The 27,776-nt window shown below is 29.3% G+C and overlaps 3 protein-coding genes across 11 annotated transcripts in view; 2 read left to right on the top strand and 1 right to left on the bottom strand.

The window, feature by feature from the left end:
* Positions 1-89: 89 nt before the first annotated feature.
* On the top strand, positions 90-13,351 carry LOC138936156 (uncharacterized). 4 transcript variants are annotated; one of them, XM_070301296.1, is made up of 6 exons: positions 90-641; positions 797-839; positions 4,850-5,103; positions 8,754-8,867; positions 11,912-12,049; positions 12,967-13,351. In XM_070301296.1, exons 3-6 carry the CDS (start codon positions 4,938-4,940, stop codon positions 13,065-13,067), a joined length of 519 nt encoding a protein of 172 aa, XP_070157397.1. In that variant the 5' UTR covers positions 90-641; positions 797-839; positions 4,850-4,937; the 3' UTR covers positions 13,068-13,351. The 4 variants fall into 4 exon arrangements, with proteins under 4 accessions (XP_070157397.1, XP_070157396.1, XP_070157398.1 ...); XM_070301295.1 differs by lacking the exon at positions 797-839; XM_070301297.1 differs by lacking the exon at positions 797-839 and having other exon boundaries at positions 11,912-12,037; positions 12,967-13,348.
* A 6,700-nt stretch (positions 13,352-20,051) lies between these two features.
* Positions 20,052-25,708, top strand: LOC138936152 (alkylglycerol monooxygenase). 5 transcript variants are annotated; one of them, XM_070301290.1, is made up of 9 exons: positions 20,052-20,347; positions 21,337-21,456; positions 22,347-22,504; positions 22,610-22,713; positions 22,796-22,958; positions 23,041-23,192; positions 23,526-23,660; positions 23,835-23,942; positions 24,973-25,708. In XM_070301290.1, exons 2-9 carry the CDS (start codon positions 21,404-21,406, stop codon positions 25,264-25,266), a joined length of 1,167 nt encoding a protein of 388 aa, XP_070157391.1. In that variant the 5' UTR covers positions 20,052-20,347; positions 21,337-21,403; the 3' UTR covers positions 25,267-25,708. The 5 variants fall into 5 exon arrangements, with proteins under 5 accessions (XP_070157391.1, XP_070157389.1, XP_070157390.1 ...); XM_070301288.1 differs by having other exon boundaries at positions 20,054-20,347; positions 21,337-21,452; XM_070301289.1 differs by lacking the exon at positions 23,835-23,942 and having other exon boundaries at positions 20,054-20,347; positions 21,337-21,452.
* An 827-nt stretch (positions 25,709-26,535) lies between these two features.
* LOC138936326 (ankyrin-2) overlaps positions 26,536-27,776 on the bottom strand; it is a 32,805-nt gene continuing 31,564 nt past the window's right edge. For both annotated transcript variants that reach the window (XM_070301631.1, XM_070301630.1), the window contains exon 28: positions 26,536-27,599. The gene's annotated coding sequence lies outside the window, so the exon portion shown is untranslated. The remainder of the gene's footprint in view (positions 27,600-27,776) is intronic.

The following is a 27,776-nucleotide window of genomic DNA, read 5'->3' as shown; positions in this document are numbered from 1 at the left end:
GAGGTGACATCCGAAGGTGGTGGTAGCGATGGTGGTGGTGCGGCTGTTCAGAGCTCCTTTCAGCCCTCCACAGTCGCAGTTGAACGCGATCCGCAGTCTTCGACGGTCGTGCGTCCGTCCGTTGCGCTTTATCGACCTTGCAATTTGTCGCGAATTTTCGTTAATCCTGATCGATATGTCACAGATTACCAATTAATCAATAACTGGTGAACTTAATTTTATCAGTTAAATAAACTTATATATTGCCTAATTCCTTAAATAAATATAAATTCAATTAATTTGAGTCTTATAATTTTTTTATTTGAATTTAAATTTTTTATACTAATTATATATCATAATTACTTTTTAGAATCCTAATTTATAAAAATATTTTTTTACTTAATTAAATTAAAGCTTTATTCCTAATCCTTTAATATATAATATCCCGGAGACGCGCTCTTCCAAATATTGATATAAATTCGAGATAAAATGGAATGAGAAGAAAATTCTATTTTGTTTTGATACGGTTGAAAAATAATTCTTCCATTTTATTGGTGCACATTTAAATTTTTCAAAATTCGCGAAGTGAGTAATCTTTCGAAGCAGTACAATCAAAGCAATTGGATATTTCGTTACTGGAAGTTGTACATGGTGAAATGTTGGTAAGAATTGCGCAAAGTTTATTTATCCCAACTGCAATTCTTTATCTGCGACATTTATATAATCGAGTAACGAAGTGTGTATAAGTGTGTATATGAAAAAGATATAATACCGATACCGATTTAATGTTGTCATGACGTGTCATGTTGTGCGATAGGAATTCAGATCACGTGGTTTCTGATTAAACGCATCGTTTCCCGGTATGTAAACAAACTGTAGAAAATGAACACTAAATTAACACTATACGCAATAATTTCATATTATGACATAATATTTGTCAATAATAATAATGAGATTCTTAAAATGTATTTTATATAAAATTAATGAAAATCTATGACATTTGAATAATTCTTCTTTTTTGTTTTAAATATTTTTAATAACATTTTATAGCGCAATTTTTTAATTTCTGATTTAAACCAAATTATTTGAGAATATATCGCTCATATTTTAGAATTTATTTAAATTATTTAAATTATAAATTATTTAAAATTATTAATAAATGAATTATAAATTATTTAAAAAATCATTTAGATTTAATACAATTTATTTAAATATAATATCTATATTTGTCAATTAATATGTAATTTTTTCAATATAACAGTGCAACTATTATATTATGAAGTTAAATGCAGCCATTATGAAGTTAAATATACAGAAATCAATATTGATAAATGTTATTTTAGTTAGTTTTTTAAATTTAATTAATTTTACTATATATATTTTTTTTTATTTTTAACTACAAATCTAGATTTTTATAATATTCTTGATTATAATATTTTTGACATATATATATACGCTTTATTAAAATAAATACATTTTTTATAAAGTCAAGCGCAAGCTTTCTTATAATCTTTTATTGTACAAATTATTATATTTCACAGACATTCGGTAATACATTTTCCTTTAATCTCCTAAAGATGGCACTCTTGAATACATATCACTTTCTGTGTCTTCCGTGTCTTCTGTGTCACTTCATTATGATATTTTTCTTTAGAAAAACACTTTTAGTTACACGATGTAATTTCCTAAAGCGGATAAATAGTATCCTGTCCTTCGTCGAGATGTCAGATGCCCTTAATTATGTCTTTCGTTGGCAATTCGTTACGCGCATCGAAATAAAAGCGGCTTAGAAAAACCGTTTACAAATAACGATAGCATCGACAGGAAGAGAGACTCCGGGATGTCACCTTTTTGTCTCAGAGGGCAAGTTTGTCCACGTTTCGCGCTGGCCGCCCTTAATTGGCTTTAATTAATGACCGGCTGTCATCAAGCCTGTGTGACTCATGACGGCGTGTAACTCGAGTAGAATTCTCGCGTTATCGCCTTTTTACACGTCGTGTTAGACATTTGTTGAGATCCTCGCGACATACGGGCAATTTAATATATTTGATAATGCAACTGTTCCTGCGACAATTCCGGGTAACAATAAAATCGAGAGAGAAGTTATAATATAATTTCATTAGCCGTTTATATCTAAATTTATTAGCTAATTCATTATCAAGTCTCAATCTGTCTTGCATATAAAAGTACAATCTCTTTTTCCGTTAGAACATACATAAATTAAAAAGCCAGTTCATACATGTTTATACAGGAAGTAAAAAATAGTAACAAAATTAAAACAATTAATTGGATTCTTTTATTAAATGTACTTGGACGTTTTATTTAAAATATTTATACATGATTCACATTTTTTATCTTGCTCAAATTCTTTCATACCATATGTAGGTATGTATGTGTGTGTGTGTGTGTGTGTGTGCGCGCGCGTGTTAAAAATAATTATGTTTCGGCAAATAAATTTTCTTTACATTTTAAACTCTTAACATAATTTAAAAATTAAGGAAAAATTAGAGAAAAGTTTCGAGAGATATAAATATAAATATAACAAAGCGATAAAATATAACAAAACTTGTCGAAGAATTATCGATTAAAAGAATGATCCCTTAACCATCTTAGACCTGTAGCAAGCACTGAAGAAAGTAATATTTCTGAGAAATCAAATTCACACAATAGCAACGTCTACACGCAATCGTTTTTGCGGTGATAAAATCATTTGTTTGGACAATTAAATTCGAAATTGTGTTTTAATCCCTTCGAAACCGCTTGAGACTCTCTCTCTCTCTCTCTCTCTCTCTCTCTAAGCTGGGAAATATTTGTCTCGCAAAGTCAATCTAACGAAAACGAAACAATTTTTCGCCGAGGGACAAAAGGGAGGGAACCCTCCTTGCGTCGAATTAAATCGCGACCAGCGGGGGATGAATCATCTATTCCCGGGACGAGGCGATCGATATCAAAGGTTCTTCGTGCCGGTACTTTTCCTCGTGCGCACTCTTAAATATTAAAACGATATCGAACTTGTTATGTATACCAAAAACAAACGTAACGATCAATTATACAATTGAAACGAGCGATCGAGCCATTTTACGGGCGATTAAAATGATCAAGAGGGAATGAATTTTAATTTTCAAAATTAAGAAAAGGAGGAAAACAAAAAAATTTTTAATAATGTGTGATTTATGCGCATAACATCGAAAGTTATACGGTATATAATCTTTATCGCACACGTGAGAACGGCGTCGTCGCGTCCGCGGTATCTTTCGTACACTTCCGGTTGCGACAGTCTCTTTATTGTGTTGCCCCGCTGAAATTCCGGACGGCAAAAGAGACGCATGTTGAATCTAGGATCGCCGTTTATCTTGGCTTTTCGTTACATTCAAGATCGACATATGTGTGTAATCTTTGAAACATACGCATTGAAAAAAAAAGATACTAGATACTAGAAGAAAAAATTTTTTTTTATTAGAAATAATTATTTATTTTAATATTTGCAAAGGGATTAGTTATTTCGATCAATCAGCAAATGTATTTTAATTAGCAAAATATAAAATAAAAGCAAAGTATGCTTTTATTGCAAAAAAAAAAGAAGTTGTTTTTTTTTATCTTTATTATATAAAATTATTTTCTTTAAAAAAGCATATTTAAAATTTTTGGCTGCTTGCGTAAAAAACACAGGTCTTCTTCATTTAAATAAATAATTTTTTATTTTTAAATAAATATTTTTTGATATTATGATTTTAAATAATTAATTTAAAAAATTATAATTTTTATTACATACAAATAATAATTTATGTAATATAACAAAACATTTTTGGAAATAAAGTAGATATTTATTTAAGTGCAAAAAATTTAAATTAACAAAATGTATTTATTTTTACTTATTTTATATTGAAAAAAATTTTATTTTTAGTACAGATATATAATATTTTTAATGTTATTATCGATGGAGACATTTATTGTATATCTAATTTGCTAATTCAAATTGTACTGATTTTTGCTAAGGAACATCAAATTCATATTAAACCGATTGAAAGAATTATATCCTAAATATACAGGGTGGCCCTTTCCAGCCAGACTTTGAGATCTTATAGGAAATTTAATTCTGAACAAAAAATTTTCTATGAACATAGATCGAAAAATGCTTCCTTAAGAAGTTATCGCTGAAAAACCTCTGATGCAAAGGAAGAGCAAAAGGTGAAAAGAAAATAAAATAAAAAGAAAATAAAACTTAATAAAAATTTCTTGAAAAAAACGATAAAAATAAAAAAGAAAAAAAATTTTTTGTTATGAAAATAAAATAAATTTTTTTAAACTAAAATAGCACGTAATAATAGAAAATGAATAAAGACGTGAAGAAACTAACCGTTCTCAAAATGTCCCCCCCTTAGCTTCAATACACTTTCGGCATCGAATAATGACCGATCTAATCGCTTTACGGATTTCCTTCTGATTCAATTTTAATCGATCTAACAATAAGTAACAAAAGCACTTTTTGTACGTTTGAAACTGGTTATATCAAAAGCTATAGAACCTACAACAATCATTTTGATCCCATTTGAAAGATAATTTAATCTTCTACAACTTTTGTTTCGGTATTTTTTGTTAAAAGACGCACGTTTTCGATGATATTTGGAAAAATGTGTAAAATAATCATGATTTCAGAGGTTTTTGAGCGATAACTTCTTAAGAAAGCATTTTTCGACCCATGTTTATAGGAAATTTTTTCTTCAGAATTAAATTTCCTATAAGATCTCAAAGTCTGGCTGAAACGTTCGGGGCCACCCTGTGTAAGGCTCGTAAGGGGAAAATAATTCTTTCATATTGTATTGATTATATTTGTCTTGATGTGTGACAGTCTTTATTCTCATTTCAATAGAAATTATTTCTACGAGAAGAGATCAAGACGAAAGTCTATTGAGAAGAAGACGATTCTCATCGAAGATGAGAAGTGAGGAGATGTTAGCATGATCGACATCGGCGCGATTAGTATCCTGACGCTCTTCCTGATCCTCGGCCATCTCGAGGCAGTCACAGTCGTAAATCATCATTCCGATGATGAGTATGTCCTTGAACATGAAGTCCTCCGTGAGGACGCACTCGCTGAAGCGAAGAAATTGGAGATACATCCCGGTAAGAATTCTTTTTCAAAATAACAAACAAGCATAAATAATTTGGAATAATAAACAGCATACTATATGAATATTGTGAAACAAATAGGATTTAATTTCTTAATAATTAGAATCTTATGTATGAGATATTATTCTATTTGTACAAGAATAACGCATTAAGAAGTGATTTTGAGAGAGAAAGAAGCGTTTGGAAAGATCTAAAAGAATAATTAATTAAAACGAGTTCTTTGTGAATATAAAAATTAAAAATCTAATTAATTAATTTTGCAAAGTATATTAGGTGTACAACTTTGCTTCCGCCGTTTTTTTTTTCTGAAATTCGAAGCTTTATTGTAAAAAACTGATTATTGCTTGTTGAGTCACTCCCAATGATCGTGACAATTCTTTTTGACTTTGACTCGAGTCTTCATTAAGTAATGCCTCCAATTCTGCATCTTCGAAAACCTTCTCTCTTCCACCGCTATGCCGGTCTTCGACATGAAAATCACCGTTTTTGAAGCGTTGAAACCACTCACGACACGTTCTTTCACTAATAGCGGCCTCATCATAAGTATTTGAGAGCATTCGATGAGCCTCAGCCGCAGATTTCTTCATATTGAAGCAGAAAATTAAAACCTCCCGCAAATGACGAGAATTTGGCTCGTAAACTGACATTTTCAATCGAGAATAACTTTATGATGCAGACACAAATCGACTAATGTTTCTATGGGGTTATGTTGACACATGCCCAAGTTTATTGCATTGACGTCTATGATCTATTTATTTTGACCACTACTTACAGCTAAAGCCATCTATAGGAAAACGGCGGAAGCAAAGTTGTACACCTAATATAATTTTGTAATATATGTGTGAGTCCAGTTTTAAATATATTTTAGTGAGTTATCATTTTTTGACCGATAAAATCTTCTTTTATGGTAAAATCTTTTCCCACAGAATTTCTTCATTTCTTTTCCAATAAATATCTCGATAATTAAGAGTTTTAAACAATAATTTTATCATGGTAGTCAATTTATATATTTAACGGAGAATTATAAAATTCTGCTATCTATTTGTATCCCTCAAGCTTAATTTGCGAAATGCTATTCAATTTTTACTCGCTTGTAACTTAAGAATTATCAATTTTGACTAAGGAAAAGGCCAAATATATCCAAAAAAAAAAAAAACCTAAAGTAAATTTTTCGATTGGCATTTTTAGTACAGCTTTTATCAATTTGGCCCAGTTGCTAAAAGTTGCATCGCATGTTGAATCTAGAATCGCCGTTTATCTTGGCTTTTCGTTTCAATCAAGATCGACATATGTGTGTAATCTTTGAAACATACGCATTGAAAAGAAAAGATATTAGATACTAGAAGAAAAATTTTTTTTTATCAGAAATAATTATTTATTTAAATATTTGCAAAGGGATTAGTTTATTCAATCAAGCAGCAAATGTATTTTAATTAGCAAAATATAAAATAAAAGCGAAGTATGCTTTTATTGCAAATAAAAAAGAGAATTTGTTTTTTTTTTATCTTTATTATATAAAATTATTTTCTTTAAAAAAGCATATTTAAAACTTTTGGCTGCTTGTTTAAAAAACACAGGTCTCCTTCATTCGAATAAATAATTTTTTATTTTTAAATAAATATTTTTTGATATTATGATTTTAAATAATTAATTTTAAAAATTATAATTTTTACTCTCTTGTTCGAATCCTATTGGCCGGTCTATAAAGCGTTCTTACACGTGATATACAGTAATGTATTTTTCTTCTCGCCAAGAATAACCGCCTTTGATCCACCTAACCACGCGATTGACGTTTCGAAATAAATGTTCTGTCAATCTCGCACTTTAGTCGGCATGGACAAAAAAGGTACGCGCATTACAAATAATTTTCGCCGAGAGGAATATGCTACTTCTTCAGTTTCAAGCATTGCTCGTTAATTTATTATAAATTTTTTTGTTTACTAATTATTATAAATTTTCTTCAACAATTTAACTTCTTGCAGCGTGCTTACGTACGTTTCTTTTTTTACATGTATAAGATATATACTCTCTTCATAAAAAATTTAATATAGTAATTAGATTAAATTAATTAATAATTAATTAATTAATAATTAATTTATTAGTGTGTGCGATTTAATTTTATGAAATAAATTTTTTTATTTTATCAACGCAGCTTCAGTAGTTGTATAAAGATAGTTGCGCTCATAATCGTATTATTATTAATCGCTGATTAAGAATGACAAATTGACAGCGAGAGCAGAAGTGTTAAGTGTGTCATATGTATTCTCTTATCGTTAGTGCATGAAAATTCGAATTTTCCAGTCGCAGTTTCTTTGCCATACGTTTACAACGTGTTTCATGAAAGTTGTCCGCACTAGTGTGAATTATTATAATTTTTAGATGAGTCGATGATTACCGTTTATAATTCGCGACAATTTAAAACAAATTTAATACGATTTCGATTACATTCAATTGTGTTAATTATTCATCAAACGGTTAAGAAAATAATTATTGCTCGATAGTATCAACGTAAATTAGAAATTCTTGCTCAATATAAAATTTTCATTCTTGTAATTCAATTAGTGAGATCTTATTATCAAATAGCGTATAAATGTAAAGAACACACGATACGATCGTCGCGATTTAGCGCGAAGCAACGAGGCTTCAAAATCTCACGATCTCAAAAGTTATACAATGTATTCGCGATCGATGTCAATAGACATGAGATTGCGTCGCTATCATCGCGTAGATAACACGTTTCACTTTTGTACATTCGCGACACGATTTCAAAAAGGATTACATAAGAAGCCTCGAGAGAGAGAGAGAGAGAGAGAGAGAGATGCCAATTACCCTGAATTACAGATGCGGATCCGGCACGATTGTCATGTATTTTAATCGCAGTAGTCGGCATCGAGGTTAATGAAATATAATTAAATGTAATCCTTAATTAATAAGCAGGAAAACGTTATCCCTCACTCGTGTCATCCTGCTTTTATCTTGACAGATTGTAGACGATAACGATACGTTACAATAGCGATTTTTTTTTCAATTTTTCCACGTTTTTTTTTTTTTTTTTCAATAATTATTCTTTCGTTCGTACATATCGTAAATAAAATTTTTGTTTAATCAAATAAATATATTTTATCAATTTTGATTTTTCTTCGTACTTAAATAAATATATATACTTTGTTTCCAAAAATGTTTTGTCTTATTAAATAAATTATTACTTGCACGTAATAAAAATTATAATTTTTAATATATATTATTATAAAAATTTTCATATAGAAAGATGGCCCATATTTGAAGATGAAAAATTATTTATGAAGATTTTTGAATTTTTCAAACAAGCAGCCAAAAATTAAAAGATGTTTCTTTAAAGGAAGTAATTTAATATAATAAAGTTAAAAGGAAGAAATTTTTTTTTATTTGCAAATAAAAGCATACTTTGCTTTTATTTTATATTTTATCAATTCAAGTATATTTCCTGCTCGATTGAAATAATTAATTTCTCTGCGATTATTTTAATAAATCATTTTTTTAAATAAAAAAAAAATCTTTTTCGAGATTTCCTTTGGATTTAATACATTCTTTTCAGTGGAAGTTTTTGTGCGTGTCTTGTTTAAAAAATTTCAATCTATATCGCCGATTATCTCTTATGATCGTAGGACCTATTCCGGGATGCAAGCCTTGCACCAGCACCGAGATGACTTACTGCAAGGATGGGAGCGTCATCAACGATCATTGCTGTTGCGATGGCAGTTTCAACATTAGGTATTCCAGTAGGTATATTACATATAAAACGTGTGCCTTTTTTAAATAAAATCGCGCTGGCATAATTCGCTGTACGAAGAGCTATCGAAGCGGGACGGCGATCGAGATCGGCTTAGCCTTCTCACGGACGACGGAAGTCGTGTTTTTCCGCTCTCGTCCTTCGTTTTTATTCGCGCGGACAATAGAAGTCGCGCGAAAAACAACGTTCGGTCCTCGAACGTCGTCGGCGAATTCGTGCGTGAACAAATCGAGGAAACGATGCGCGTTGTGCAATGCGCTTCACGGAAATTTAGAACAACGACAATGATAGCGCGAGCGATTTATATACACAATGGTAAATCGCGCGATTCCGCAATTATTTTTAGTCGATGCATAACTACGTGCCGTTTATGGTTCGTACCGCGTGTCGAATCCACGGAATAACCGTGGAATCGACAAAATGTTTATTTACGTACGTCATGATATTCTGTCTATAGCTTTCTAACGAAGGTATCTTTAGAAAACCTTAGAAATTACCTGGCTTAAATGATCTGTGGCAAAATTTATGCAATGACACGAAATGCGCTTAATTGTTGGCAGGAAACTATTGGCAAAAAAATTTTTTGTTGCAGGCTATATATGGGACTTCCTGTATAAAAAGAATTTTGTTAAAATTAAAAAATGTACATAAGATAACGATTTATTTTTATAACGTCTCTTAATATTTTACTTTGTATAGTAGTAATTTTTTTTCGAAAAATTTAAACCGTAGAGGAATATTAAATAATATTAATATAAAAAATAAATATTAATTTTAAACATATAAAAATTAATAAAAACATATAAAAAGAAATAAATTAGATAAAATTAATTACTGATTAATTAAATAATAAAAGATATTAATATTAATTACTAATGATCAAACTTATTATGAGCAATTTAAATTGCGAATAATCGTAAGCTATTTTAATGATGGGTATATTTAGAATTAAATATTGCTCAATTGTCATTTGTATTTTTCGACGCAGAGATCACACTTCGTGATTCTTATACGCGAAGAAAACTGATGACGTTTCCTCTCCAGCTGTACGGAAGGTCAATCACCTGTTTAGGAAATCATCGCTCGTCGTAATGAGTTATCCTTGTCTTCTACACGTGCGTTAATGCGTTAATAGTAGAATCTAGCTGGTGATGCAGTCGTCGAGTGAATCGCTATCGAAACAATCAGCGCGTTTCTCGAACACCTTGTACAACTCAAAAAGTACTTAATGAAAAAATACTTTATTATAGTGTTTTGGAAAGCTCTCGAGGTAAGCTACAAGAATATGTAATGAAAAATAGGGGGTTTCATTCAAAAAACGCAAGTTGACCTTCAAGTGACCTTGAAAATGACCTTTAATGTCAAATCCAAGGTCACTATTAAATAGCCTCGTTTGTTCCCTACAACTTTTATTGAAGTCGTTTTCCTTCAAACGTTGATCCTGAAAAGTTATGAGGGTGGAACTTTTAAGATGGGACACCCTGTATATATATTGTATTTTATACTTACTTATATATCATTTATTTATTATTTACATATTATTTATTCATAAATAAAACAAACTAAAGAAAATATCATATATATATATATATATATATACACACAATATACAATGTGTTCGAAAAGTCCCGGAATACCTGTTTTTCTAGGAAAATACGCATCGGACGAAAAAATGTTTGGACCAAAAGTTATAGGGTTGAAAAAATCTATTAGCTGATGATATTTATTCGACCTTGGAATGTCCTTGGAAAGACCGATCAAGGTCAACATAAAAATCTTAATTGTAGTGCCCCATTTTTTATTGCATATTCTTGTAGCTTATCTCGAGGTCTTTTCGAAACACTATAATAAAATATTTTTTCATTAAAGATTTTTTGAGTTATTTTATATTTTAATATAAGAAGATATATAAGAATTATATCACAAATCGCAATTAAATACTTTGTTCTATTTCGTACCTTTGAATTTGTAATAATTAATCCTAGAATGTGACATTTGCGAGACGGCGCACTTTTTGATTCTTTGATCTGTTTTTTTGTTATCTAAAAATATAAAAAAGCATGAATACTCTTGAAAATTTCTATACAGAAATTTCCATGGAGTATCATATATTATTAAAAAAAAAAAAAAAATGAAAAGGATGACACCATCCTTGGATTAAAGGTGAAACACTAAGAGAAATCCTAGTAAATTATATTTACATTTTTGTTTGCTCCTTATTCAAGATGCTATATAAATCCACTGTTATTTCGCGTGTAGATTCTCGGTGATGCATAGAGTTGCATTGCCACACGTAGCACACGTGGTTACTCACGTGGAATATTTAATTTCCGAATCACTTTTCGATCACGCCCGCGCGAATCGTTCGTTCTGCATTCTTTCCTAATCATCTGTAGCGATTAAAAACAGGTTAAATTTCAAAATTGTTCTGATTCGATCGGTTTCCTCTTGCCTCTGTGCATATTTTGGAAAATCGAGATCGAGAGATATTTGATCATTCGCGTGTTATCTTCTCCGGAACCGATAGCGCCGCCGGAAACTCTCGGTATCTCGGGGATTGATTCCTCATCCCACGTACGAAACCGGTTAATTATCGCGATGCCTACATTCGACGCTTTACATGTACGTAGGTATTCGCAAGTATGTCGAGATGCGCGTAGAATTATTTTTTATGCTTTATCAAAATCGTATTTCCTCCGTCTTCCTCCATTACAATTTAACAACTCAAATAATGAAATATATAATCAATTCTTATTTTAATAATTTTCATATTAAGTTAATCAAAAAGAATAATAGACACTAAATTTTAGATTAATTTAGGAACTTAATAATTCAAGAAATATATAAATAAAAAAAAAAAAGGTAAATATACGTTTCATAAAATGATTGATTATTATATTTTATTTTAAAAATAAATGATTAATATATAAATTTTAAAAAGCTAAGAAAATAAGTATTAAAAGAAAACTCGGCTTGCTTGCCAAGTGTGATCTTCCTGTTCACATATTTATTTATCTTTATATTGTGTTTCAGAAGTGTTCCCATTCGTCGAGCACACTTGTCGCATAGGACCAGAGGAATGCAAAGTGCAGGCTGGAGACTGCGCGGAATACACGAGATTGCGAGAATGTTGCTGCCATTCGTACTTGGCCTCCGTCTGTAAGCATATTGGTATTTATCTAGACATAAAACAAATCTATTTTTAAATATATATATATATGTATATATATATATATATATATATATATATATATTTAAAATAACATAAAAATATAAAAAATAATTTAAAATATAATAATATAAAATAATATAAAAATTAAATAATATACAATAATATACATAAAAATTATAATTAAAAACTTGAAAACGTAGGAATATTTTATTTCTTTTTGTTATAAACAGCAAGTAATTATTCAATTACATATATCGTTATATAGGCATAGAGTTTTATACTGATTATTAACATTATTAATTGTATAATTTTTTAATAATATAGTTAGAAAAGTTCCACCCTCATAACTTTTCAGGATCAACGTTTGAAGGAAAACAACTCGAATAAAAGTTGTAGGGAACAAAGGGGGCTATTTAATAGTTACTTTGGATTTGACATTAAATGTCATTGTCAAGGTCATTTAAAGGTCAACTTCCGTTTTTAAAACGGAACCCCCTATTTTTCATTACATATTCTTATAGCTTATCTCGAGAGCTTTCCAAAACACTATAATAAAGTATTTTTTTTTTTCAGTACTTTTTGAGTTATTTTATATTTTAATCTGACATATTTTGATATAAAAAATTAAATATCTCATAAAATATTCAGTTTTCGGTAATCTTACCGTAATACTTTTATGTACAGTATAATGAGACAAATCAATTAGTGCAAAAAAAAAAACAAATAATTGTTTAAAAAAATATATCGTAAATAATTTTTTTAAAAACTATTATTTTTTTATAAGTTTATCATTAAAAGTAGCAGAAAATATTTATTAATTCTCTGTGTAATTGTTATTATTTTAAAATACTAGTTTGGATATATTATTTTCTTATTGTTACTGCATTGTTAACTAATTATTAATTTTTTTTTGCAGGGAAATATAGGGCAACTGGCGCAGGATCACACGCATGCACGAATCTCACAAAGTTCCTGACAATTTTAACGATACTCAGGTTGCATTTGTTGTTAACTTAAAATGCACACTCTCGCAATATTAAAAAATTATTTTGTATATTATTATTTTAATAAATTATTTTTGCATCGAAAGAGAATTCTTCGCGATACGATGAAAATATTAAATAAATATATTTTTGTGAAATACACATATTTTATGAAACAGGCGAGGCTTAATTATATGATAATAAATTATGTATGTGTATGTATGTGTATATAAAAGATGTAAATATATTTTACGTAAATTTATAAAATTTTAATTATAAACTGGAAACAATCATGCCCATTGTGATAATTTTTGTACATAAGGGATTTTATTAATCTGCACAAAATATTACAAGCTTAAAACAAAAAATATAATACCATACGAAGTACTAAGGAAAGAGTTAATGCGTTATTGAATGCTCCATAAATAATATATCAGAAGACAAAATTATTATGGCATGGAGATCTGATTGCCATATTTGCCATTACAATACGTTTATTACATTCGCATAAGAAAGAGAGAGAAAGAGAATGCGAGTTTACTGTACAAAAAAATCTCGCTTGAAGAGATGCGTTCCTCTTATAATACTGTTCGTAACATATGATCGCATTACACAAATGCTAATAAAAATGAAAATTGATAGGATATATATATATAATATTCAGAAGAAAGATAAATTTTTCGTAAAAAAACGATTTGACCATTAAAGTAAAAATTGAGTTTAAATTACGTATATAACATTAAATACATATTATATATAGTACATAGTATATTATATATTATATAAAATATATAGTATATTAGTTATATATATACAGGGTAGGACATTTATAGTGACGCGGGCATATTTTTCAGAAACAAAGTTTCCAAGGGGGACGTAACACCGTGATCTTAAATTATTCTTGGAATGCGATTTTGAAGGTCATTTCGAGGTCAATTTTTTTTTTAATTTAAACTTAATAAAAAGATACTTTAATATAGCGTTTTGAAAAGCTCTCGGGATAAGCTACAAGAATATGCAATGAAAAATAAGGGGTTCCATTAAAAAAAAAACAAAGTTGAATTTTATATGACTATGGCATGTTCATTCAAGGTCAAAGCAATGGTATTATCTTATGCCCCCCTTGGAACCCTACAACTTTTGTCTGAAATTTTTTTGATATCTCACTTTATTTCCCAAAAATATACCCGCGTCACTATAAATGCCCTACTCTGTATATGTATATATGTGTGCGTGCGTGCGTGCGCGCGTCACATTTAATTTTTTAAATGGAATACTATATTTTTTATTGTATATTCTTGTAGCCCAGTCTTGAGAGCTTTCCAAAACATTAGGATAAAGTATTTTTCCATTAAGTACTTTTTAAATTATTTTATATCTTATTCTGAGATATTTTGATATAAAAAATAAAATATCTTGTAAAATATTTAATTAATCTTACCGTAATACTTTTATGTACAGAATAATGAGACAAATCAATTAGTATAAAAAAAATAATAGTTTTTAAGAAAAAGTATGTAATTATTTACAATATATTTTTTTAAACAATTATTTGCGTTTTTTTACACTAATTGATTTGTCTCATTATTCTATACATAAATGTATTACGGTAAGATTATCGAAAACTAAATAGAGTTTCTTTGTATAACATTCCCTTCCTTAATCCTCATTCTTCCTCCCTTGAAATATTACTTCGAATCTCCTTTTCCTACTTCACGTTAGTCACCACGAGTTACCTGTATTTTACAGTGTGACTCCCGACTTGCCACCAATCGTCACGAATTACCTGTATTTTACAGTGTGACTCCCGATTTGCTGACAGTCGTCACGAGTTATCTGTATCTTACAGAGCGATTCTCGATTTTCTGCCTGTCATCGAGAGTTACCTGTATTTCACAGAGTGACTCCTGTTTATATTTGTTACTCTTTCTACTCCCAGGTCGTCCAAAAATTTTCATATGGAAATATCAAAATTACACTTTTTTTATTATCCCAAACTGAAATCTAGAGTTATTCAACTAATTAAAGAAAAACTTCCAAGAATTGTTTCGTGAATTAAGAATCTCTTCACTATCGATTTCATTATTATCATTACTCATCACGGCCCCCTTTCCTTATAGTGAAAATATTAAATCAACCTACGCGCTCGACCATCAAAGGGTCGCGAAACCGTCGGAATAGACAACTGAGAAAAGAATTGGCTCGGGCGGCCGCTGACCCTAATTACACTATAGATTATAAGAAATTTAACCTAGATAAACATTCCTTTGATCTAAGAATTCATCGTTTAATTAAAATATATAATAAGCAAAAACGAACACACAAAATACACAATCTACCAACTTGCCCTCCAACTTCTTCTCCTCATTATTCTTCCCTCTCCTATCCACCTGTTTCTTCTCTCGAGCGTCCTCCTTCACCTGCCTTCCCGGAATTTCCTCAATAGTCGGAAAATCTTATTCCTCCTTCTCTCCTTGAACATCCACCTACCTTCTCTGAATCTCCTCAACATCTGGAAAATCCTGGTCCCCCATCTCCCTTCGGATATTCACCTGCTTCCTCACGCTTCAAATCGCTCGATCTTCCAAGAAAATTTCACAATTTTGAGGAAACCCTCCAAGACTTCGCGAAAGAATTACCGGACCTCAAAGAGGAAACGGAAGATCCCGAACAGGAATCTTTCAATATCGAAGGAGAGTCTGGGTCCCCCGAAGAACAGGCTAGACAAAGCTGGTACAGCTACTTCCTGAGTCAATTCCCTCCTTATCCTGTGCCCTTTACGAACGAAGATTAAACCGGCCTAGCCACTCTACTAATATCGAATTTATTATTCAACGTTTGATTTAGAAAAATCAACCCAAAGTAATAACGGTCCCAAGCAGAACAGAAAATTACAATAATATCAAATGACATCAAGATGACATCAAAATGACATCGAAATGACATCATAATGACTTTTGATAGTTATCATGATGTCATTTTGATACAATATTATTGTGATTTTCTGTTCTGCTTGGGGGTGCTTGCTTACCTAACGTAACCTAAACTGTATCAACGCAATTAGTTGCTATTATCATTTTTTAAATGTTATTTTTAAAATTAGTTTTAATATATTTCTTTAGTTTATTGCTCTCAAAATATATAATCGAATTTATTGCACAACATTTGACTTAATAAAATCGATCAAACGAGTAGCGGTGCTATCGTTCCTACATGAGTATATCAACGCGATTAGTTGCTGTTATTATTAGTATAGTATATATAAGGGTGCCTTTGAACTGGTGATGGTATATACATGCTAAAAAGTGAATATTATTTCTTTTATAAGAGAATAAATAAGAAAAATACATAATATAAAATTATTTTTTGCAAGATATTGCATTTATGCAAAAGATGACTTTAGATATTCATCAAGTATATAAATTAAAGAATATGTTTGTAAAATCTCTCTATAAGCCCATAATGTAATTGTATTTGATATTCTTTAGGTTTATATATATATATATATATATATATATATATATATATATATATACATATTATTATAAGGAAAGAATTTCTTAGATATGTATTCTTTGTGTGTGTGATTGTTTTGACATGTTTGCTATGATACTTCTTTTTCTCTTTCCAGTTTACCACCGTTTTTTTAATCTATTTGAGGTTAACGTGTTAGTTTTGAATTTTTTTAAGCTAGCGTCAGACTATGCGTGTATTCGCGATTCGTTTATAATTCGTGAATAGTGAATAGATGATTCATCAAATTCAATCAATCAGATTTCTTTATACCATTCACGAATCGCGAATTGCTAAGAAAGTAGAAACCTTCCCATCCCCTTTGATCGCCATTGATTATAATTGCATTTGTATCGATCGCAATCGTGAATCGTTGATTCTGTCATTACATCATTATCCCCATACAGCACCGCAAGATTGCAACAACATTGCAGCAACATTTTTTTGCAAGATTGCAACATTGCAGAAACATTACGAAATGTTGCTGCAACGTTGTTATGATATTGCAGCAACAGTAAAACGTCCGCCTACAGAAATATTGCAATATAATATTGCAGCAACATAGCAATATAATATATATGCAATAATGCTTTATGTATATTTATAGACATAATATCTTTAACATGTGAAAAAAAAAAAAGAAATTAGGCATATACGAATCAGGATTTAGTGTGTATATAGATTTTCTGTATTATAATAATAACGAAATTATATATTGCAAATTTTTCGGTACACATTCGACTTCCTTCAGTGACAAAGAATATCTAAGAGAAATAAGAAAAAACTCAATTTGCAATTTTGTAAATTCACAATCTCTTTGTATCCGGAATATTCAGATATGCAAAAAGATTGTGGTGGATTTACGCATACAAGATTTTCACATCTCTCTTGTCTTCATATAATCTCAAAATTTATTTATTAAAATCTGAAGTATCTTGCATATTAAAAAATTATTATCAAATTTTTTACTTTATATTAGGTGTACAACTTTGCTTCCGCTGTTTTTTTTCCGAAATTCCAGGCTTTATTGTAAAAAACTGGTTATACATTTTGAAATTGCTTGTTGAGTCACTCCCAATGATCGTGCCAATTCTTTTTGACTTTGACTCGAGTCTTCATTAAGTAATGCCTCCAATTCTGCATCTTCGAAAACCTTCTCTCTTCTACCGCTATGCCGGTCTTCGACGTGAAAATCACCGTTCTTGAAGCGTTGAAACCACTCACGACACGTTCTTTCACTAATAGCGGCTTCACCATAAGTATTTGAGAGCATTCGATGAGCCTCAGCCGTAGATTTCTTCATATTGAAGCAGAAAATTAAAACCTCCCGCAAATGACGAGAATTTGGCTCGTAAACTGACATTTTCAATCAAGAATAACTTTATGATGCAGACACAAATCGACTAATGTTTCTATGGGGTTATGTTGACAAATGCCCAAGTTTATCGCATGACGTCTATGATTTATTTATTTCGACCACTACTTACCACTAAAGCCATCTATAGGAAAACGGCGAAAGCAAAGTTGTACACCTAATATAAGAATGGAAACTATTAAAAGATTTCTTAGTCCAATGTCTGAATCCCCTGTGTTGGGGTTATATCATACAATTTAAGCTAATAAAAATAGTTATTATATCTTTAATCTTATTAGTCGCTCTTTGTAAACTTTATGTAATAATCGTGACTAAAAATTAAATGCGGAATAGATAGCGCAATATGCGCCGCATAGCGGTAAACGAATGAACTAGCGATTATCGAATACTTTCTTTGGAATATTTTTGGAATGTTGCTGTAACATTACCAAAGTTATGTTGTAAAATAATGTCTTTGTAATATTTCTGCAACATTAAACTACAATATGCAATATTGCAATATTGTAGCAATGTTGTTGCAAGCTTTAGTGCTGTATGTGTCCAGTGGTCGAATAGTTCAAACAATTCGAACAAAGTTGGAACTCGAACATTTAATTGCTTAAATCTTTTGGATTTGAAAACATATCGGAAAAGTTCAAAAGATTTAAAAAATCAGGTAAAATGCGCAAAATATAATTATGCGATTAGTATTCTTATATTCTCTGTAATCTTATTTATTCATTTTGTGTTACTATAGAAACAATCAAAGAAATTTGAAGGAAACAACATATTCAAAATTTATATTTTAAAATTGATATCCAACTCTTAAAAGAAAGTTAATATTCAGTTTCGTAGAAATATATTCTCGGTTTAATGTATTGTATTTATCTCTCGTATGAAGGAAAGTTTCCATAAATGTTTTTAGTAAATAATAAATTCTTTACATTTTAATTTGCGAAACGATTGTGAAACGACTCGGACTTTGTGCGATTTGATCGCGCACGAAAACAGGCGTTCCGTAAAATCTCTTATTACGCAGTATACCAGAAGAAGGGGAAACCCGTTGATTGTACAGCTGCTGCCTTCAATTAGTCGATTACAGATCTCTCGTGTCGTGTATCTCAGTATTGTGCATCTAGCGAAAAGTGTCGTATACGAAAATTTATTTGAATAAAGGAATACAAGAATTAAATGTTATCTTTCCTACCTTATGTTATCTGTAACCATTGTTTTTTATATATATATGCCGATATTTTCTGCTTGATAATTGCAGTAAGATAATTGCCGATTCTAATCACTGTATTATCTCAATGATACCGTAAATACTTGATGAGAAAAAGTGAGAGTTCCCCGAAGAAAATTTATAATTGTACTAAATCAATGTGTTCTTGTTTATCATTTCTTTCCTATTTGCGTACAATCTATTAATTTTATTATCAAGAATATTTTCTATTTTAATGAATAAAATTTGAGGGGCTTATAAAAATATTTAAAACAAAAATAAATGTTTCTTAGATATTTCTGTACTGTACTTCTCTAGAATTTATCCGTAAAATCTGAAATTATTTTCTATTTATTTATGTAATTTATAACAGCTACTTCTTTAGTGTCGAAGTAATCTAATTCCGAATAGATAAGATATCAAAAATAATCTCCTTGAATAGAGATAGCATTTTTACAGTTTTTCTTTTTTTTTTCTTTTTTTTTCAAGAGAAATGCAATTAAAGATCATAATTTTTTTTACATGTTATTAAATTTTATTATTGAATAATATAAACTAATAAACTTATAATATAAACAATTTTATATATTTTTAAATGTTTATTTAAAAAAAAATCTAATGTTTTTGAATCAGTATTAATTCAAAGCTTAATTTCGCAGAATTAACTCTTTAAAATTTAATTTTTTGAAAATAATTCTCTCTCTTTCGGAGTTTTTTAATTTAACATTTTTCTCAAAGTAGGCTAATAAGAAGATATCGCTTTTCATTTTTCTTCAGATATTTATATATTTCTTATTAAATCGTATTACATAATAACGCAAAATTGAGCCGTTAGTTTAATTTAAATGTATTGTTGACGGATTTTACATTTGCGAGTTTATAAACACATCGCGATTTTAAGTACATGATTTATTTGCGTATGTGCTTGTCTAGCGCAGCTTAGTATATAAACAACATGAGCATGGCACGCGTGATTAAACCAGCGCTGCGTATTGCCTGAGTCGTTGCCTTTTTACCTAAGGCGCTTCTGAAAAATTATTAAGATATTTTTGTCGATTTGTGATTAATGCGATAATTACGAGTGTGCGATACGAACGAAATACTCATCAGTTTGCTCGCTAAGACCGCCGAATCTGTTCCAAAATACATCAAAAAATTCTGGTATCTTGTTCTTACAGAGATGACATTCGAGTTCCCACAAGAGGTACCGGATTATCATAAACAGGTAATTGTCGTCAATATAAAAGCGAAATTAGAATAGAAATTAGAAAATTTTTGTATTTGCAAAATTTTCTTTTACTAGGTTAAATGACATTCTTTTTCTTTCATGTTGCATAATACCGTAAATTGCATAATGTTAGTGCGTACAAATCAATCAATGTTTGATTGAAGAACGCAGAAAAGACAATTTAATTCTAATAAAAATATAGATAGTATTTTACTAATAAAATATTGTGTAATATTTGTATTAAATGCTTGTGCTAAAAATAATATTAGTTATAAACTGTTTTAATTTTATTTCTAATATTGAAAGTGTCAAATTATAATTACAGAATAATTGATGAAAGTGATAAAATGCTTTTTCTGTACTATTTTTTTTTACATAATATATATGTGATTTAAAATAATATATATAAACTGTAATTATATCTTACTTTATATTATCATGTAGAAATAATCATTAATTGGTGATTTAGTATTTATTTATACGCGACAATGTTTGTATGAATATGACCTATATCAATATTTGTAAACTGTTTGACATTTTATCTTATAGAGAGCAACGAACGATTTCAGGAACAATTTCAATTTCAAATAATTTTATAAAATATTTATTCAATTATTTTTTATTTATTTAACAAAATTAATAATAATCTAAATAAAAAGAAAATTCCTTTACACTTCATTATATATGGTTTTAGTTTCAATTGATTTCATTCCATCGCCAGCGTTCGACCCAAATCTGCAAGATTTTTCTTCAAAATTTATTTCATATAATTTATACAAAAGTAGCATAAATCGTGTCGAATGCATCGGGGGAAATCCGTTAATGTAAATGCGCAACTGACTTATTACTCGTTATGAACGCGTCGAGTTACTCGAATCGTCAGTATGCGCGCTATTTTTGTCGAGACCTCCTTCGAGAGTGCATTGGTACATATAAAATGATGCACGTAAAGTTTAATTTTCTGTAAAAACTTTTCATATTTATAGATATGGCTACCGTTTTTTTCCCTGCTAATTCTGGAACAATTGATATTGCGAAAAAGGTTTTGTTTGAATGATCAAGTTACGTCGTTATCTCAGTGGATACTCCACGAAACTGTTCGGTAGGTAAGAATTTTCTCTTTGTTATACAAATAAATATATAAGAATATATTAAATATAAATAATAGATCTTTATATTGTAAAAAGAAAGATACACTCGAGGCACAAATAATTCTTTAATATCTTATCAAATGCTTTTTTTCAAAGTAAGTCAACTTAAAATTGGGAAAAGTAATCGTCAATATTTCATCTTCTTTTTATAAAAAAAAAATGTTTAAATAAACACGTTATTATTTCATAGATGACATAAGTATAACTTTATCCGTTTTACAAGCATATAAAGAAGAAGATGATTCTAAATTTTATAATACAACAAGCATAAATATAGACAATAATAGTGATGGTAGATAATAATAAAAATGATGAATATAAAACATAAACATAATATACAGAGTGTCCCCAATTTAAATAGCAAAACTTCAAGACCGTGTAGGGGACCGAAAAACCAAGACAAGAAGTCTTTTAGAGGTTTGCACGTCTTTGCTCCATTTTAGAAAAAATCGTCAAAATTCGATCTCTCATTGTCAGTTGCTCTCTTGAGTTGATTGGCACCGAATAAACTTTCTGCTTCAAGGTTCCTTACATATGTAAACACTTGATGTTACCCTTTACGGTGCCAATCAATTCAAGAGAGCAATTAAGAGATCGAATCATAGATGCAGTGCACCAAATATCACTAGAACAATGTCTAGCTGCAATTAATGCGATCAGTGCTAGATGTAATGCTTGCATTGCTGCAAGAGGGCAACATTTTGAACAATATCTGTATTAAATAAATGATAACATAAATAAAATACGCCCTACACGCTCCTGAAGTTTTGCCATTTAAATTGGGGACACCCTGTATAATGCTTTGTTTAACAATTTTCGAAAGAGTGCACTTGTTGGTTTGACAGAGTCTTTTCACGTGGTACCGAGTACTATGCATACATCGTCATTTATGAGACGTTTGGCAGAGGATGGAATCTGCTAGCCTGGGATTCACCGTGGACATGGTATATTTCCTTCATTGCTGTGGACTTTTGTTACTATTGGGCTCATCGCAGTAATCATGGTTAAATTCCTAGCATTCACCATTCGCGCCATTCATTGACGTCTCTATATTATTCTTGATCTTCGATAATTTAACGTGCTAACGTAACGTCGCAATTTTTTGCAGAAATACACTTTTTATGGGCCTTTCATCAGGTGCATCACAGTAGCGAGGAGTTCAATTTCGCGGTCGGTCTGCGACAATCCATTCTGCAAAACTGGTGTAACTTTGTTAGTGTTACTTTGAAAACTCTTTTTAACGAATGCAAACTTCAACTATGGGAAAAAAAAAAAATGGAATTTTTTTTTGCAGATAATCTATTTACCCCTCGCCTTCTTTATAACTCCGTCGCACTTTATGGTCCACATTCAATTCAACTTGATATATCAATTGTGGATTCATACGACACTTATTGGTAACCTCGGACCATTTGAGTGGATTCTTAATACACCTAAGCATCATCGCGTTCATCATGGTAAATTAGACACTTAATTACTTAGCGACTATATTTTTTCGCGTAACTTGTCTTACGAACGCATACATTTTTGCATTTATAGGTTGCAATCTTTATTGCTTGGATAAGAATTATGGTGGCGTGCTCATCATATGGGATCGATTGTTCGATACGTTTCAAATGGAAGACCGTAAAGAAAAGATAATTTATGGTTTGGTGATTAATGCTGAATCATTCAACTCATTCTATGTGCAGGTAGAATTTTTCATATGCAATACTTTACATCATACATCATATATAATCAATGTGTCTCGGGCAAATAAAATACTTCAAAGAAAATGAATTTTTTTATGTATACAATATAAAGTGTGTAATAAGATTTTTAATAAAAATTTAATTAAAATTTTTATATACTTTGCATATTTGCTGCAATTATTGCAGTTTATTAATAAATAAAAAAAAAACTGAAAAGCAAAATTAATATTTAAAAAGGTAAATGATAAAAATAAATTCATGTATATTTTAATATTTTAATTTAAAGATTGTTCCTGTTCATATAATTCATCTCTTTTTTTTGCAATATTGCAGGGGTTCTATTTGAAGGATTTAATTAAAAAAAGTATAAGTATGATTACCTGGGCCGATAAGCTCGCCATCGTTTGGAAAGGTCCTAGCTGGTTTCCAGGTGCACCTCGTTTAGGTTTAGACGAATTTAAAATAAAAGTAAGAGATAATCTATGTGTATGTATATGTAAAACGATATTTAACATATATAAAGTAAAATAAAAATATGTCGCACGTGTTATATACAAACGATGCTTGATAATCAACATTAGACTTGAAAAGGATAAAAATTTCAATATATTAGATACTGCTCTCTTATCTTACATTTTTTAGGTAAAGCCTAGAGCCGTGTACGATCCTCAGATATCAGAGTGGCAAAAATTATATATAACAGTACAATTTTTGACGATCTTTCTTACTCATTTTCAATTATATAACGAGGTGAGCTCTTATTCCATTTGCTGTTAAATTTTTGATACAACGAAGAGTTTACGAACGATATCGCATACTTTCACATAATAAATCTTGAAATCAATACTTATATAAACTAATAAGTAATATTGAAAGATCTTACTTTAAAACATATTAATTTATAAAATAGACGAATAAATTATGTGTATATTCGAATTTATAATATAATACTATAAATATAAGTTTCTTGCCTAAATTAAATGTCAGATATAGTAAAAGAAATCTTAAATTCCATAAAAATTATTGGATAATTTATAGTATTTTTAATCTTTTAGATTTATACATATAATAATAATATTATTGTATAATATTTAATTAACGCTATCCATATTTTAAACATAACATCTTTACATTAAAGTTTATACATAGAATCGTTTACGATTCTATTAGATTCTATTAGATTCTACTTAGTATCATTTTACGAATAGATCAGCTATTTATATTATTGAAGAAACTATTTTTAGCGAAGACCAGACGATCTCGTATAATTTTCTTTGTAGCTCAAAAATTATTTTGTAACAAATATAATTGTAAAGACTACATAAATATGTATGTGCATATGATAATTTTTTATTTTTCGTAAAGATATATATTTAAAAAAGGTATAAATAATTCTTACCGTTTTGCATCTTGGTGTATCGGATAGACCAGCTGTTTTGTATCATCGAAATGTAACTTGAATAGTAGTATTATTTTGCAGTGATTTATCTATCTTTTTTTCAATATGATAACAGTCAACATGATAACAGTTTCTTTATTCGAGATGATTTTAATAATATATCGGATTAAACACATTAAGATTTTCATAAGTTCAATTACACGTATATTATTGTATATATAAAATTAATTTGAAATATTGTGATCTATTGTTATGTAAATATAGTTGAAATTAAACACTCTCGAAAATTCATTATAATTCCATATGATACTGATATGATACTAATCGGAGTCAGGCACACTAACAAAAACTCATTGTTACTGATTTCAATCTTATTTTCAGAATTTAGATATTTTAGACGCATTTCTTTGGATAAAATTGGGAAATAACTTAGTCGCTCTCATCAGCATCGGTTTGTTATTTGATAAGCGTGCATTTATATATCCTGGTATCATTGAACTTGTACGCTGCATGACTTATGTACACTTCACACACGAGATAAATCTTAATAATTTAATCGATTATTTGACGTATTACGCATACGGGTTTTCTCTACTTCTAATTTGGATACCTTATTTCATATATAAAATTTACTGTTTACTTTTTAAATTTATTTTTTTACCTTTTTTTATGTAAACGTACGTGTTGTTGAAGATTGAAAGAAAGAGGATTAAAAATCTGCACATGATAACTATATAGATATGTGAAACATGTAGATATATATATAGATATATGTGTATTACATATCTATATACAGAGTGTCCCATTTTAAAGGACCCACTCAAATATCTCAGAAACACTGCGTTAAATCAAAAAATGTTTCAAACAAAAGTTGTGTGGCTTCAAGGGGGCCATAAGAAGGTGACAATGATTTGACCTTGGAAAATCATTTGAAGGTCATGTGAAGATCAACTTTAAATTTTTTATTTAGTATTCTTGTAGCTTGCCTCGAGAGCTTTCCAAAACACTATAATAAAGTATTTTTTTATTCAGTACTTTTTGAGTTATTTTATATTTTAATCTGATATCTTATGATATAAAAAATTAAATATCTCATAAAATAGTTAGTTTTTGATAATCTTACCGTAATACTTTTATGTACAGAATAATATATCAAATCAATTAGTATAAAAAAATAATAGTTTTTAAAAAAATGATTTACGATGTATTTTTTTAAACAATTATTTGTTTTTTTTTTGCACTAATTGATTTGTCTCATTATTCTGTACATAAAAGTATTACGGTAAGATTATCGAAAACTGAATATTTTATGCGATATTTAATTTTTTATATCAAAAGATGTCAGATTAACATATAAAATAACTCAAAATGTACTGAATAAAAAAATAGTTTAGTATAGTGTTTTGGAAAGCTCTCGATGTCAGCTATAAGAATACTAAATAAAAAATGGGAGTTTCTATTTAAGATTTTAAAGTTGACCTTCACATGACCTTCAAATGATTTTCCAAGGTCAAATCATTGTCACGATCTTATGGCCCCCTTGAAGCCACACAACTTTTATTTGAAACATTTTTCGATTTAACACAGTGTTTCTGAGATATTTGAATGGGTCCTTTAAAATGGGACATCCTGCATATATACATGCATATATATATTTATATTTATATTTATATTTATATTTATATTTATATTTATATTTATATTTATATTTATATTTATATTTATATTTATATTTATATTTATATTTATATTTATATGTATTTATGTATATATTTTATATGTTTATGATGATAATAGTATTGAAATGTTGCATATTTAAATATTCTCGACAAAGTAAACGTTTGTTTTTTTGTACCTATTATATGAAAATCGAAGTTTAGGCAAATAAATGTTCATCTATAGATCTCGGATAGTGCACAGATGTATATTTTTATCGTTATAAGGAAACAATTTTTTTTCAATTGACATTATCAACTCGTAATAATATACAATACATGTATAAACATAATTGATAACATTATGTAATTCTGCGTTTATATTATAAAAAAAAAAAATACAATAAAATATGAAACAATTATTGAATCGTTTAAATAGAAATGTATGTATCTTTTGCTGCCTTCCGTAAAATGTTACATGTGTCCTAAATATTATATTCGCATATAAAATTTTCTATTTAGATATAATATATGTATCTGTTCTCCTTTATGTAAACATGCGCTACAGCTAGCTTTATTGTATTTTTGAATTTCGCAAAAATATCGTTTGAAATCATTACAAAGAGTACATCAAATATATTATAAAATTTTACGAAAAAGCGTATCCACAAAGACATCCCGTAATCAAAACACGTTATAAAACACGTTACAATAGTAGAATGTTGTACGCATTACAATACATGCATAGAACATGTATAAGTAGCACTTGAAAATATACGTTCGATAAATGCAACTCAATATATCCGCGGTAAAGATTTTAAAAATAGTTAAGCAAGAGATAGTTCGCATTTTTTCATATAAACAGCATGAATTCTTACAACAAACGTCCGTTCAAATTTAATAACTAAAAACAAGTAAGCCCACTCCGCTTTCTTATCCCGCGCGCTCAACAATGAATACGTTTATATGTTACCATGAATCGGGTTTAATAACATTCGTAGTTATAAAACTCGCCAATCACAACTATTCCTCTGAAAAACAAAATGACTGTGATTGGCCAGCCTTACAACTACGGATGTTATTAAATCCGATTAGGGGTGATGTGTAAACGTAGTCAATATTATATCTTGAAGATAGCAACTATCTTTTAATTTAAGCATAATATAAATTGTTTTTTTAGAAGACATCGCGTGAAACAAAGACAAATGTAATGGTATCCTTGTATATCCACAATGCACAAGTTCTTTAGTACATTATACAATATTTAATATTGTTTTACATGTAAAGCTTCTCGAGTTATTCGATAATATATTTATGAAGTCGTGGCAAAAGTCCTTCCTGATGGTCCGCTATCTGTAAAAAGAAATAAAATATAATAAACTTATCGATAATAGCGATCTAGAATAAATTAGCTTGATATATTATATTATATTAACTTATTGATTTTACATTAGTTCACATTATAATTTATTAGCATGGATCATTTCAATAAGATTAATATCATACAAATAATCATACTTTTTATATTTT

Source organism: Polyergus mexicanus, unplaced genomic scaffold (assembly GCF_030449975.1).
Source record: "Polyergus mexicanus isolate NDT 795.1 unplaced genomic scaffold, iyPolMexi1.0 SCAF_9, whole genome shotgun sequence".
Classification (NCBI taxonomy): Eukaryota; Metazoa; Arthropoda; class Insecta; order Hymenoptera; family Formicidae; genus Polyergus; species Polyergus mexicanus.
Note: the sequence above shows the minus strand (reverse complement) of the source record. Positions and strands in the feature narration are given on the sequence as shown.